Genomic DNA, 16,343 nt, shown 5'->3' on the forward strand with positions numbered 1-16,343 from the left:
AGCTAAAATAACACTGTATGTTAACTAACAGGAATTAAAATAAAACCTTAAAAAAAATGACTCCCTATGTTTTGGCTTGAACTCGTGCTGCCATTTATTAAGAAGGGGAAGATTAGAAGAGTAGCAGGCCTGGGAGTGGTGGGTAAGGTTGGGGGGAAATGGGAGAAACCAGGAATTCAGTTTGCAAAAGCAATACTTATTAGCCATACGAAGGGAAAAGTCAAATTGGTGCTGAATGTCACTAGAGTTGGAAGTTTAGGCAAGAAGTCAGGGCTGGAGATATAAAGTTGATAAACATCAGCATACAGAGTGTGGCTCTTCAGAGCACTTTCCAGTGTTCAAATCCTAGCTTCACTACTTGAAGAGCTATAAAACTGGGATAACAGTAGGGGGAAAATATATATACATGTATATTTAATCTCAAGTATTTCCTTTTACTGTTTTTTAATGCATTTAAAAAAGCAAACCCTTCATATAATATTGAATTCAAAAACTATAAAAAGAGAGTGAAAGTTTGCTTTCTACACCTTTAACTGGAGGCAATATGCATACAAGTTTCTTTTATGTCCTTTCAGAGATATTGTAAGCACATGCAAACAAATAATTTATATTCTTTTAACTTATTACCCTTTAAAATGCAAATATAAATATACAAATACATGACACAGACTCCTTTATACTTTCTTTTTTCACTTAACAATATACTTTGCATATAGTTAGTATTTAAAGCCATGGTTCTAAAAAAAAAAAAATAAAACAAAACCATGATTCTAGATGGCATTCCCTAGGAAGAATATATAATAGAAAAAAAAGGAGAAATTTTACTAAAATGAACCTTAACTGTGTATCTAAATTATCAAGTAGGATTTAGGGCAATCTATAAAATTTTCAACATGGACAACAGAGTAAAATACATGGATATATGGCAAAAAGGTAAGTAAGGTGAGTTCTCACATTTTTTGCAGAAATTTTCTGTTTGGAAAGAAAAAAAAATTCAGAGAGCTTTTTTCCTTCCTAGCAAGAAGTCTGTCATGAAAAAAACTCAGAGAAATGTCTAAAGCATACTCACACAGCTCTTGGTTCAGAAAAGACATCAGTATGAATGTGCATCATTAGGTCCCCACCGGCAGCATATTCCATTACAAAGCAAACATGCTCTTTGGTTTGGAAACATGCAAAAAGGTTCACCAAAAAGGGATGTCTTACACTATTCACAGTTTCAAAAATTCTTTTTTCACACATCAGGCTGTAAGAGAAAACATTTAAAAATCAATAAGTTTTTCAAAAAAAAGTTCTAGTTGGAAATGATATTCTTTAAAAATTACTGAACTCTAAAATAAGCAAAGTTCTTACCTATTATAACTTTAAAACCGTAAGATGTGCTTAGTTTTGCTTTAAAAATTTGGTCTACTTGATATATATAACTTTAATTGAAATATATTAATGAAAACTAAAATATATGATTAGCATGACATAAATAATGATTAGAGTTCACATTGATAGTATCAGAGTAGCACCTACAGGGCTAATAGTCATAATTAAAAAAGTCTTAGGGGTGAATTGTGAATTTATCAGGAATTGGTGAGAATTTAGCAATCTAAAGAAAAATTAAAATTTTTTTCTTAAGATTTATTTATTTTATAGACAGGGAGATAAAGAGAGCATGCATGTGTGGTTGGGGAGGAGCAGAGGGAGAACTGTGAATTTATCAGGAATTGGTGAGAATTTAGCAATCTAAAGAAAAATTAAAAATTTTTTCTTATTTATTTTATAGAGGGAGATAAAGAGAACATGCATGTGTGGTGGGGGAGGAGCAGAGGGTGAGGGAGAGAAACTGACTCCCTGCTGAGCAGGGAGCCCGTGGGGTTCAATCCCAGGACCCTGAGACCATGACCTGAGCTGATATAAAGAGTGGGATGTTCAGGAGACTGAGCCATCCAGGCGCCCCAAGAATAATTTTAAAAATATAAAATTTGTGATGAAGGTAATTTCAAGGACAGTATTTATAATTCATAAGCTATAGTATTAAAATATTTTTTCATATAAAATATGAAGTTGAAAGGTAAAGATAGGCTGCATAAAATTTTAATTTAGAAGGCTGACTGGAAAATAAAGAGACTACACGGAGAATTTTATTAACATGCTTCAAGGAAGCTCCTTGAAAATGATCTGATTTGTAAAAATCTATAGCAATCACAGGCTTTGCCTTTGTAGCAGCTTGTCACTCTCACAAGCTGCTACAAATAACAGTGGTCAACCTTACAGACTCTGGAACATTAATTTTGCCTAAATAGCCAAAAATACCATTCTTCCTTTCCTTGAAAATATTTAGTAATCAACTTGACTTTAAAACTCAAGGTAGAAGAAAACCAGGTCAAATATTATTAATTTTTTAAAAAAGATTTTATTTATTTGAGAGAGAGCAAGTGAGAGAGCAAGAAGGGGGAGCAGAGGAGGAGGGAGAGTGAGAGAATCCCAAACAGACTCTGAGCTGAGCACGGAGACAGACTCGGGGTTCGATCTCATGACCCTCAGCCCATGATGTGAGCAGAAATCAAGAGTTGGATACTTAACTGAGTGACCTACCCAGGCGCCCATCAAATATTATTCAACTATAAGTTGGAATTAACATGTTTTAAGCACCTGATCAAAATAAAGATATTAATATACATTTTATTAACAATTAGATTATATCTCTAATATAAAATAGGCACTTTATTGACATTAACGTTTAAAAGCATTAACAATGCCTTTATTTTTAAAATTAAAAGATTGCTTAGATTTTTGTTATTATTGTTAATTTCAAACTGCCAAAAAATGCTAATGTTAGAGGGAGGCAGATCCATTCTTCTTTCTTTTGGGTCTTTTAAGAAGGAATTCTTTTTTAAAAAGGTAATTTTAAAGATAAAGCATTTATTTGGGTATCCAGACTACATTGCTAGGACTCAAAAATATTTAAGTAGAATTTTGAAAACATTTAAGAGCAAGACAAAACCAGAGAGGGAGGGAGATAAACCAACAGAGATAATCATAGGAAACAAACTGAGGGTTACTGGAGGCAAGGGAGGTGGGGGGAATGGGGTAACTGGGTGATAGACATTAAGAAGGGCACTTATATAATACTAGGTATTATATAAGACTGATGAATCACTGACCTCTACCTCTGAAACCAAGAATACGTGTTAATTAACTGCATTTAAATTAAAAAAATTTTAAAAACATACCTGTTGTGTAGAAGGAGCATGGAATTTCTAATGCTATGTTAATATAGTTGTCTTCTGGATTATGAACTAAGACATCTGCTCAGTTTTAAATACTGACAGTAAACGCAGCTATTATGGAATAGTCTTTAAACTCCACTTAATAAGGTCACATTCTAGTCAAATTCTTACCCTCTCTCTGATTTCACACAATCTGTTTATAATTTTATACATACTCAGAAAGTCCCAGTGTAATTGTTTTAAAACGAGGGTTACATCTACATATTTTGGCAAGGTTTCTAAGTGTTATTACAAAGTAAGTGATTATTAGAAATAAATTCAAAATAAAGCTTTAGAACAGTTAATAGCTTTGATTTTCATCACCACTTAAATATATTGGAAAATAATGTCCAACTGGGTAAGACTGATAAGATGGCTTCTAAAACAATGGATTCATGAAATCAATCTAAATTTGGGTACTGCAGATAAAATATTCAGACAAAATAAAAACAAAATGACAAGTAGATAACAAACTATCTCTTCATTGTCTATATGGTTTATATTTATGGAGGAATTTCTAATTTACTATGGGTGAATCACTAATTCTCATGAATGGATATTAGGTTAGACCTGTGTTGAACATGTAAATGATGTAAAAGATTGAGAATCACTGATCACTATGCCTCTTAAAATGGCTTTAATGCCATTCACAGGAATGCTTTGATGAGGACTAGCAATACTAATGAGGACTGGATAGATGTCTCTGACTCTTAGGTAAAGGAGACAGGCTCTTTATAGCCCAAAATTGTCACAATAATTTCAAGCATTTTACAGCACACTAAAAGCTATTCTGTAACAGTCTAACTTTTCCCAACCTTACCTAAATTGTATATTCCCCTTAAAAGTTCATGGAACAATCCAACCTTAATTCAAAACTTCAAATTTTATTCATTCTGTCCAGAACAATTTTCCTCTAAATTGTCATTTAACTTCTCTCCATATTCCCAAACATCTTCAATCTGTCAAAGAACAGCACAAATCCAATCTCTCTTATAAGGCCTTACCTAAATCCATCCGCACACCACGATGTTCCCCTTTCTCTGAGCTACTACTGTCTGTACTGTTTATTTTAAACTCAAACATATCTAGTCTCTTTTATTTACATTACTAATGTACTTTTATTTCCCTAAGTAACTAATTCCATCCTAACATTTTTTGTGCACCTCCTTCAGAGTTCAGTACATTATTAGACATTCTAGAAGCTTGTATAAATAGTTATTTTGGTCAGTGGAAAACAACATCGTTAATAAGACTAAGGTCTTAGGAATGAATCATATTCATATATATTTTATATGTATGTATAGATTTTCAGGTATAAATAAATGTTTACTTATTTATACATAAAATAAACATACATTTATTTATTTACTTATATTGGAAGATTTTGTTTATTTATTTGAGAGAGAGAGAACATGAGGAGGAGGAGAGGCAGGGGAAGAGGGAGAAGCACACTCTCCACTGAGTGGGGAGGTGGACTCATGACTCAATCCCAGGACCCTGAGATCATGATCTGAGCCAAATTCAGACACTTAACTGAGTCATCCAGGCGCCCCAATGTATATTTATAATATATGATTAGCTGTGCTTTTGTTCTGTGACTGCAAAAATATATTTCCGACCAATATAAATCTTTTTTTTTTTTTTAAAGATTTTATTTATTTATTTGACAGAGATAGAGACGGCCAGCCAGAGAGGGAACACAAGCAGGGGGAGTGGGAGAGGAAGAAGCAGGCTCCCAGCAGAGGAGCCTGATGCGGGGCTCGATCCCAGAACGCCGGGATCACGCCCTGAGCCGAAGGCAGACGCTTAACCACTGAGCCACCCAGGCGCCCCCCGACCAATATAATTCTAGTAATGTTCTGTTATCTTGAAATATGAACTGGTAAGAAAAGGAAGCTGAATGACGAAGCACTACAGGGACATAAATGTAACATTCTTACTCAGGACTGGGCATAGATGGGACAGAGAATTTTCTACTAATGGTAGGTGGAGAATGCAATCTTTGTAAATGAATCACATTACTTTGGAGTTAGTCCGTAATTTTCATCTTAAAAAGAGGCTGATTGGTATTTTCTATGATCTTTTTTTTTTTAAAAAAAAGGCCGTTTTCTAAGTAAAATAATAAAATTCAGACTAGAGAAAGAAAACTTAGAAAGGAAAAACTGTCATTAAGTATTTTGGAAACATCTATTTAAAAAAAAAACCCAGTAATATGGAATAACATCAAATTCTATGGATCTATTAAAAGGATGAACTAGGAAGTGAATATAAAGCAATCTGCTTACTTATTAGTTTGAGTTGTTTACTATTCAGAATTGCAAGTTATAAATATGTATTTCTTTTCAAAATATGTTCGTCTATTTTTTAATTTGCTATTCTTTTCTTGCTTTCCTCTAATTGCTCCTTTTTGCTGCCTTCCTGAAATTCCTTCTAACAGTGAGCTTTATTTCTCATTCCAGATTTTCTATTTCTCTGTTTTTGTACCAGTTCTACTGAAGATTATTTTACTTCCACGTTACTGACTATGTGGATTTATAACTGAAGTTAGTAAGGATCACTCATCAACTTTTCACCAAAACTGGATTAATTTTCAGTAGGGGTAACAGCCTAGGTTCTGGCTAAAGCTCCATCCTCTGATCTGGACATTCTTCATTAATAGTAATATTAATGTTATTCTGTCTAGATTTAATTAGAAAGTGTTCTTCTATAAAGACTTGGCTCAAAGTAGTAACAAGGTAGCAGGAAGCTATATAAACCACAAAGATTAACAGAGGTAGTACCAGTTTATTATTATTTTTCAAAAAAAATGAATTTACCATTCACAGATCTGGAATAAAGCAAATATTCTTTCATGACAGAAAAATATTTGACCCTAGTATTACAGCAGTTATAAACAGACTGACAGTGTAATTAAAGGTTTGCTTTAACCAACTACTTCGGTAAAATAAAAATACAGTTCTAAGCATATCCTATGGTGCACAGAATATTATATAAATATTCAGCAAACTCCTCTCTGAGTAGTTTACTTATCAAGAAAGAGTTTATTTTGATGTAGTTGAGGGATGTGGAAAACAGGTAAAAAATAAATAGGAAAATCCAAAAGGATTTTTTTTCTTTTTACATAAAGGAAAACTTCATTTTCAAGATTTATCCTAATTCTAATAACTTCCCAGGACGCCTGGGTGGCACAGTCGGTTGAGTGACCGACTCTTGATTTCAGCCCAGGTCATGATCTCAGGGTTGTGAGATCAAGCCCCATGATGGGCTCCTTGTGGGGTTCAGCCCTCAGCTTGGAGTCTGCTTAAGTTTCTCTCCCTCCACCCCTCCCAGCCTAAGCACACATGCTCTCAATCTCTCAAATAAATAAATGAATAAATAAATAAATCATAAAAAAGAAAGAAAGAAAGAGCTTCCCATATGATGGGGAAAAAACATTATAAGTAGCAATTTGGGTGGGGTGTGTGTGTGCGTGTGTGTGTGTGTGTGTGTGTGTGTGTGTGTGTGTGTAGCATGTAATTCATTAAGGCAAGCATTACCAAAAAATATGTTTTAAAAATATGCAGGTTAACTGAGGTTCAAAGATGTTCAGTGAATTGCCCCGGGGTCAGGTCAAATCATTATTTAAGAAGGAACAACGAGGAATAGAGAAGCCAGTCTTTTCACTCATAGTCCAAGGCTCTCTTCATATACAGGGCTGTCTTCTATTAATATCAGCTGATGCTTGCAAGTGGTTTATGACAAATACTGCTCATAAATATCAAATAAAAGTCTCTCTCTGTAGTAAATATGCTACCTGTTATACAATGAATTTGTATTTAATCACCCTATTAGGGCAGTCTTTTTAAAGCATATTCTCTAACCTAATTATAATATTGTTCCCGAAGTCCTTGCATTTTAAAAATTGTATATAAAGTCCTTGCATTTTAAAAATCGTATCCATATCAATTTACATTTATTAAACCCAGACAGGTAAGATGCTCTGGTTAGGGGCACCTGGGTGGCTCAGTTGGTAAAGCGTCTGCCTTTGATCCGGGGTCCTGGAATCGAGCCCCATGCTGGGCTCCCTGCTCTGCGGGGAGGCCTGCTTCTCCCTCTCCCTCTGCCTGCTGCTCCCCCTGCTTGTTTCTCTCTGTCACATAAATAAATAAAAATCTTTAATTAAAAAAAAATGCTCTGGTTAAAAAATACCATTTTAAGAAAAATGAAAGAAAAAATAGATATAGGTGCATTTTAAAAAGCAGAATTAACTACTCAGTTAAGTACAGATTACCCGTAACTGACATTCTCTTACTCCTATAATATGAAATGGGAAATAGTCTCATCTGACCACAGGTGAGTAACACTTCCTGTTTCACATAAACACTTTACCATCTCCAAGTATAAAAAACTTAACAATTAATTTAAACATTTCATCATCTTTCCTTGGTACCCACTAACCAGTAAACTGTCATAAGGAGAAGTTGGCTAGACAGAAAAACAGTAATTAATGCCTATCTTACATCAAGTATTGATACATTAATTTAGTTTCCTCACATACTACGGAAATGGAAAGTTTTGCTGTTGCAATATATACATCAATTTTCATGATCTTAAAACTACAGAAAAATAAAAAATTTCATAAAAAAAAAAACACTAACCTGTCTACTTCATCTCGAGCCACAATGTCTCCTTTCTTTAAGGCTTTTATAGCAAACATCTCGTTTGTGTGTTTATATTCAGCCAAAAGCACCTGAAATGAGATTAAAATAAGTATTTTCTATTTGGGTTATTACTTTCCTAGTCATTCCAAGAAAACTTAAAAGATTACCTTTCCAAAATGTCCTCTACCCAAGACAGCGCAACATCTGAAGTCTTGTAGATTAAACTGAAACATCTGTTGAGATCTGAAAATAGTATGCCAATTAAAAATAAGGCAAAAATATGGGTCCAAATATGTAGCAGCAAAGCTCTGTATATATTCTTTACCTTCTCTCCTCAAATTCTCGAATACCACTGTACCCTAGGCCTGGTTGAGAAATATCAGGCTCATATTCAGATGGAGATTTCGGAAGTATACTATTTCTATCATTCTCAATATCAAAGACAGTTTCTGAATCCTATAAAATATTAAATATTCATTAAATCATAGAAGTATTGAGAAAACAACTTATTTGGTAAAGATAAAGTTTTAAAATGTCAAAAGTCAATATAAATATTAGCAAGAAAAGTAAAATTCAGAGAATGGACATTCTTACAGTTATTAATTTTATATTACACTTATTTAAAAATTTTGAAAAATGAACATCATAATCTTCAATGCATATTCAGAAATCATGTTAACCAAGTTAGAAGATGAAGAGTGTTTGAAGCAATGTATCATCTAATATCAACCATGCTCGTATGCTCCTTTTACCTGCAATAGCCTGTTCCATCTGTACTGGCCCATGATCTTCAGAGGTTTTATGTTTCACTCACAGGAAACATAAAAACACAGTTCACACAGGTAATTTAAATTAATTGAAATGTACACCTCACTCACTATAATGCTTTTATCAGTAATTCAATTGGTAAAAAGGAATTATACAAGGTTTAAAATGCCTTGCCTGTCCTGGTGTATCCAAATCTCTTAATTTAGCAGATTCATCTATTTCTCCAAGGGAAGAATCACGTGGTGGGGCCGGAGGAGGTTCAGGTTCAAGATCAAAGTCCAATTTGGTTACTGTAGAATCACTTATAGAAGATAAAGTAATTCACCAAAAACAGTAATCAAAAGTATATATTTTAAATAGCTTTAAAATTAAAGCAAACAATTTTATTTTTTATTATTTTAAAATAAACAAAACACTAATTTCAAAATGCTATTTGGAAAAAATCAGACTTTTAAAAGACCCATCGTAAGCAGTATGTATGAATGTTACAATAACTATTTCATAAAAGCAATGCTTAAAAATCTTAGACACATACCTAGCTGGAGGTACTAGTTCAGGGATGCGTACATCAACCACTGGCACTGTAGCAGGCACAGGAGCTTGAGGGCTGAAGGTGCCAGAATGATTTACTGTAGGAATAGCTCTTCTCACTAGCCTTCCCCAAGTGGCAATATTAATATTCATCTGAGGAGCTCTGAGAAATGTTTTGCCTGTGGATATTGTGAATAAAGAAAATAGAATAAGTAATTTTTTTACATATTACCAAAAGCCATAACTTAAAAATTCATATTCATTGGTTTATAATTTATGAAGAACAAACAAAATTTGTCACTTAAAAAACAGTTCTTAACTCTTTGTTATAAAGGCTAGTGCAAAATAGTGAAAATTGTTTTAAAAATAAATAGGTAGGCACTGTTTTTTTAAGTCTAGCAATGCTATGTGGGAAAGGTTTAAAAAAGAATTCTCTTAAAAGAATGAACTTTTAGAGATACTAACTATAATATTTATGGATGAATCAATATGGTGCCTATGTTTGCTTCATATAATCTGAGGTAGTATGTGGATGGGCTATAGATGAAACAAAATTGGCCAGGAGTTGAATGCTGTTGAGGCTGAGTACTAGTGTCTCTACTTATGGATATGTCTGAAATGTTCCTTAATAAAAAAAGTTAGAAATGAATGAACAAATAAAAGGACAACAAAAAAACAAAGATGGGTATCACTTTAAAATGTAGCTCTTCTATGAATAAGGATACACCAAAAGACATTATATTTGATTCCTTAGTAACTACCTTGTTGTTTTGAAAAAATTTTCTTTTGTCTTTGGAGTTTGGGTCTTCTTTCAATAACTGGATTAAAAAAGGTAACCTGCAGTGAAGAAAATTCAAGTTGACATGAGTACAGCTTTGGATTTATGGTTCATGAAATTCACTAAATTTCTAAGTTTTGAAAACAAGAGAACCTTAGATATAATTTAAGCCCAACTTCTTATTTTCTAGGTGAGAAAGCAGACCTAGAGAGGATAAATGATTTGTCTTAAGGTAATACACCTATGCAGTAGTGGAGTTGAGCCAAGAATTCAAGTTGTCTGTCATTCAGCCTAATACTCCTACTTCTATATCATGCTGCCTACATACACAATTTCAATTATAGTGATGCCACATTTAATAAAATACATTTATTACCTCTGCAAATAAAGTACCCTGTGGTTCCAAATAGAGACACATGCCATGTCGTTGGTTGTCTAAAAAATCTTCTAACCTCAGAAATTTTACAGCACACAGAGATCGCCAATCACGCCAATAAACTGAAATTTCCAGTTCACGTGACTAGGATAATTAAAAAAAATAAAATAAAACAGAGAAGACGTCATTGGACACACACTTGAATAAAAGATCACAAAAAATATAAAATACAAATACAATAAACAAAGATAACACACACAAAAGTCACACTGTTTTGAAGAGTGCTTTGTAATGTTTCTCTATTACATATTATTTTAACAAACTTATATATTTTAACTCCAAGGAAGAAATTTATATTTCACCAGTCTCCAGCTAAGATATTCCTTTTTTTTTTTTTTTAACCAAAGAATACACAACTGGGAACAACCAATACAGAAGAATGACCACAGAAACTCTTTCCCATGTCATAGCTTCAGTCTTGATATCACTTACTGTGCTATTACTGAAAGACCTCAGTGCTCCCTCAAAGAACCCAATTCAAACTGTCTTATTTCCTTATACCAATGTTGGGTCAGGGAAAGGTCTTTATTTCTATATTAAATAGCATTTATTCTGCACTTACCGTGTGCCACACACTGTGCTAATAAGCACTTTAAAAGTATTAGGTCATTTAATCTTCAAAAGAATACCACCAGGTAATATGACTAGTGATAGCAGGGGCCTGTGCAGGCAGGAAAGGGAAATTCGGAGTAAGTTTTATACAAAAAGATGTTCATTTATTACAACCTTCTCCCCCACAGAAGGCAGCAAATTAGCAACAGCCTGAGTGTCCAGAAAACTAGGTACAAGTATATTATACCATATCCATATGAGAGAATACTCTGTAATCATTAAAAATAATGCTTATGTGGAAAAACATATTTAAGGTTTTAACAATCAATTAGAACAGCGTTTATAAATAGGCAGGTAAAGCCATAAACTGCCCTCTACATATATGTTATAATCTACATACATTTTAATTAGAAGCACCAGACTTCTCCATTACTTTGTTTTTCAGCATTTTGCAGACCATCCACAAGAAGAGCTAAATGTTTTTCCCCCCTTAGGCTCAACAAAGTAATAAGTTATTTCTTTCATTTAAGAACTTTCAGTTTATGAACTTACGCCTATTACATAAACTTCTAGCATACATAATAACAAATCTTTCCGCTTTAAATAATGAGTTGATGCAAATGAACACAAAAAACTTATAAAAAACAGAACATGAAAAAATGAGTAAAAACACAATGCACCAGAAGGTGTCATAACTAATCAGAAAAAGGTATCTATGGCAGTATGTGAACTCAGGGCCATCTCCTGCTTCTCTCTGAAACATAATTACTATGAGAGAGAATATTTGTCATGAAAGAGGAAGTATGAGTGGTGTATAATTCTTTTAAGATCAGCAAATGGCATCTACTCAAGTTAAAAGTATTTTGGGAAGTTATTTTGGGAAATAAGCTAGGTGAATAACTGAACCAGGGATTGGTAATTTACACTACACTGTTTCAGACTACAGGAGAGGTGTCCTTTCTCCTGTCATATTCCACAGTGTCAGGGGGAAGATCTGTGATGGATCAGGCAGACAGACGCAAAGCGCTGGGGATGGAATCAGTACTTGTTAGAAGTTCTTACACTTTCACACTGCCAACACTTAACACATGGTTAAGATTATATCTTTCTTTGGATGAGAAGAGGTCCAATCACTTCATTTGTATTTATTCTAGCCACTCTGATAAAATGTATCGACTCATTTCTCTTTCGGCTTTCACTTCATTTCCTTTTAAACTGAAGGGTGTTAGAAAGATCTAAGATTTGAGATGGAAGGCTAGCTTTCCTGGAGCTCTACACTCAAGTTTTAGGTATTAAGCTCTTCATTCTTTGTGACTTTGCATTCTTCCTTGTGAATATGACTTCTACAATTTAAGGGGGGAAGGTGACTGTGATCTAGAGCAGATTCAGATCTTTTTAAGTCAATATTTATAACACTGTTTCATGGAACCCTAAATCTACTTCAATCTCTAACATCCAGTGTGATTTGGATACGTAAAGCAGGAATACAGCACCTAAAAAGGAAAATACCTATTTTATATAAAGAGATGTCACTAATGTTTATTGAATTTAAACTGTAAGTGTGACTGCTTATTTGCTGGCAATTTTCCAGATGAAGTAGGCCAGTACTAGAAAGCAAGACGTCTTTCTAGGTAATGTCAAACTCTAAGAGCAACAAAATTCTAGATGGAGTAAAATCACTACCAAAATAGCTGAGCAGTATGATCTGAGCTACTCATGGGCAGTACTGGCAAACTGCCCCAACTTGTGCTTTATTTGGTCTTATTATGAATTTGAACCTAGAATCAAAGAAAAAACTCTGTGGTAGATCTAAGGCACCTATATGATTTGTTTGAAGTCTCTATAAGGCCTGAAACTAAACAAAAAAGTGTAAGAGACATTGAATCAACCGTACAAGTAGGAGAGGAAGGAGAACAACTTAAAAAATGTGCTGCAATTTAAAAAACCCAGCACACATCTAGCATAAAAAGAAGTGAAGCATCAAGAAGGCTGAAGTTCCCAAACTGAGAGGAACTCTTGGGGCAATGGAGGATATTTTAATTTTACAAAGGAAACACAGTGAAACCTGTGGGACACCATAAGAAATACCTCACAGTAAGTTTGGTCTCAACATCAGAATGGACCACATTCCTTTTGATGACATCTTATCTTTGCTAAACTGGATTTTCAACAATTGATTTTTCTACATGAAAAATCAATGTGTAAGAGGAGTTATGGGTGCTGTGTTCTATCTGATTCCATGCTTTGAGAAATTATATAGTATACAACAAGCAGACTCCATTAATAACTGGCTACATAAAAATGAAATAAAATTATCTTTTCTCTCATTTTGTTTTCTTAAAAAGTACTAGTTTGTTAAGACATAAATACTAAATAAACATTTTTCAGTAATTACTTTTTGAATGAAATTGTGTATATTTAAAGTGTAGATCATGATATTTTGATATATGTATACACTATCAAGATTCCTCCCATCTAGTTAATTAAGACATCCATCACTTCACATATTTTATATTTGAGGAGAACATTTAAGTTCTATTCTCTTAGTAAATTTCATTTACATTGTTGGCTAATTGAATTTAAATTAAAAAATTTCATTTATACAGTGTTATTAGCTATAGTTACCATGTTATACATTGGATACTCAGACCTTATTCATTTTATAACTAAGCTTTTTTTTTTTTTTTTTAACCAACCTCTCCATATTTTCCCCACCCCCTAGTTCCTGGCCACCACCTTTTTTTTTTTTTAATGATTTTTTATTATATTACGTTAGTCACCATACAGTACATCCCCGGTTTCCGATGTAAGGCTCGATGATTCATTAGTTGTGTATAACACCCAGTGCACCATGCAATACGCCCTGGCCACCACTTCTCTACCTCATTTCCAGGTGTCTGACTTTTTAAATTTTTTTTTAAGATTCCACATATAAATGATATATGCAGCATTTGTCTTTGTCTGGCTTATTTCACTTAGCATAATGTCCTCAACGTCATCCATGTTGTTGCAAATAGCAGGATTTCCTCTTTCTCATGGTTGACTAATGTTCCATATATATTTCACATCTCATCTTCTTTATCCATTCATCCTTTGACAGAGAGGTTGTTTCCATAGCTTGGCCATTGTGAGTAATGCTGCAATGAACATGGAAGTACAGATAGCTCTTCGATGTTTTCATTTTTTTTGAATATATACCCAGGAGTGGGACTGATGAATCATATGGTAGGTCTATTTTTAATTTTTTGAGAAACCTTTATACTATTTTTCATAGTGGCTGCACCAATTTACATTCCCATCAATAGTGCACAAAGGTTTCTTTTTCTCCACATCCTTGTCTACACTTGTTATCTCTTCTCTTCTTGATGACAGCCATTCTAACAGGTGTGAGGTTATATCTCCTTGTGGTTTTGTCTTGCCATTTCCTTGATGATTAGTGATGCTGAGCACCTTTTCATGTACCTGTTGACTATGTGAATGTCTTCTTTAGAAAAATGTCTATTCAGTTTCTGTCCATTTTTTAATCAGATTTTTTTTTTGCTATTGAGTTATAGGACCTTTTTATATATTTTGAATGTTGACTCCTTATGAGATCTATGATTTGCAAATACTTTCTCCCACTCTGTGGGATGCTTTTTCATTTTGTTCATGTTTCCTTCACTGCACAGAAGCTTTTTAGTTAGTAAGTATTTCTTAATAAATGAAATTACTGGATATTTCTTTTGGCCTGGACACACACTGTTTAAAAAAAAAAAAAAAACCAAAAACAAAACTAGAACACCGAGGATGCTGTGAATCAAGAGTCAGGGAACCTCTAACAGAAGAAAATGAAAGCTAGGCTCCACTGCTGAAAAAAAAGGGGGGGGGGGGGGAGCAAAAAGCAAAGCATGGAAAATTCAAGAGCCAAGGAAAGGGAAGACTTTGTAAACGTACAACATGGCAGATATCACATTAATTGGTCTTTTATTAATTGGCTTTCCATGGGCTTCTAAAGACAACACAGGCTTGGGAAACACCAGTTAGGGTCCCAGAAGCAAAGAAACTGCACACTCAAAGAGTTTGGATTTTATTTATTTTTTAAAAGTTTTTATTTATTTATTTGACAGAGAGACAGAGAGAGAGAGAGCATGAGTGGGGGGGGGGGAGGGAGAAGGAGAAGCAGACCCCCCACTGAGCAGGAAGCCTGACATGGGGCTTGATCCCCAGGACCCTGGGATCATGACCTGAGCCGAAGGCAGACAACACTTAACCGACTGAACCACCCAGGCTCCCCAAAGAGTTTGAATTTTAAAAATTGGCTATTTATGGATGTGTGATTAAAGTTAAGGAACCAACAAGGATGGGAAGCAACTGACATCTAGCAACAGTAGAAAACCATTACCACCCCCAGCCTCAATGGGCAAAAGGCATAGTTACCAGAATCCAATGAGAACTAAACTTTGGAAAAGGGACTGTCCAACGGGAGCTGTAGCCATAGTTGAACCAATGCTGTGAAAACAGGCAAGGAGAGAAGGAAACAAACACCTTGACTTCCCTCTCCTCCTGCCCTCATACTTCCTAATAATGTCTCCCATTGTAAGTCAGAGCTTAGTGGTTCAAGTCCACAGCTATCACTGCTCCAGGGGCAAAGCATACGACAGGGAAGCGGGTCACTGAAGTCCACTAGGGGCAAACAGAAAACAACTACATCAGGAAACAGTAATATCCCTTGAGTTCAGGAGTCCAATAAGGGTGATTTTTCCAGCTGGACTGAATGTGACAAAAAGAGGGAAACCTTAGATCTTTGGAGAGGATAGGAAATAGAGAGAGGAGAGTTGAAGACAGACAATGGAGAATATGAGGTTGTGATATTTGCTTGAAAAATCTCCCTCCTACAGATGTGGGTGACTCTGCTCTCTTCATAAGAGAGAAGTAAACAATTACAATATAAACTAGTGCTTTAACAGTTTTATATATAAACTGCTTCCTATCTATATCAATTCATATTGTATAAAAAGTTCCAAAGACTCCCTATTATTCCAAACCTATTATAAACTTTCCTGCCTCTGTGTCTTTAAATAGTTTCTATGTCTAGTCCTGTATCTTATTCCCCAGCCAAAACCTATGTTGTCATATGAGATTTCAAACTGCTCTTCCCTCTGTACCAGTCCAAATTCACCTTTCAAGACCAAATTAAGCATCCATCTCCCTCAAAAGGACATTCATGATTAAATCCAGTCCATATGTCTTTCCCTTGAGTTTTTAGATGTGTCTAACTTTTTGTTTATCTTTCTAAGGACTTGTGTTCTCAAATCTGAGGATTCACGTTTGTCATCATTTCTGGAAAATCCTAGGTCATTATTGCTTCAGACATGACCACTGCCCCATTTTCTCCACAA

General features: G+C 34.4%; 1 protein-coding gene across 1 annotated transcript in view; it reads right to left on the reverse strand.

Annotated features, from left to right (window-relative positions):
- The window catches only part of PKN2 (protein kinase N2), a 131,127-nt gene that overhangs the window by 16,915 nt on the left and 97,869 nt on the right, over positions 1 to 16,343 (reverse strand). Inside the window, exons 9-16 of the mRNA XM_026497664.4 lie at positions 10,354 to 10,497; positions 9,961 to 10,036; positions 9,204 to 9,378; positions 8,843 to 8,969; positions 8,226 to 8,356; positions 8,068 to 8,143; positions 7,898 to 7,989; positions 1,070 to 1,246 (exon numbers count right to left, since the gene is read on the reverse strand). Coding sequence (XP_026353449.1) covers positions 1,070 to 1,246; positions 7,898 to 7,989; positions 8,068 to 8,143; positions 8,226 to 8,356; positions 8,843 to 8,969; positions 9,204 to 9,378; positions 9,961 to 10,036; positions 10,354 to 10,497 — 998 coding nt within the window. The remainder of the gene's footprint in view (positions 1 to 1,069; positions 1,247 to 7,897; positions 7,990 to 8,067; positions 8,144 to 8,225; positions 8,357 to 8,842; positions 8,970 to 9,203; positions 9,379 to 9,960; positions 10,037 to 10,353; positions 10,498 to 16,343) is intronic.

Source organism: Ursus arctos, unplaced genomic scaffold (assembly GCF_023065955.2).
Source record: "Ursus arctos isolate Adak ecotype North America unplaced genomic scaffold, UrsArc2.0 scaffold_12, whole genome shotgun sequence".
NCBI classification, from domain to species: Eukaryota; Metazoa; Chordata; class Mammalia; order Carnivora; family Ursidae; genus Ursus; species Ursus arctos.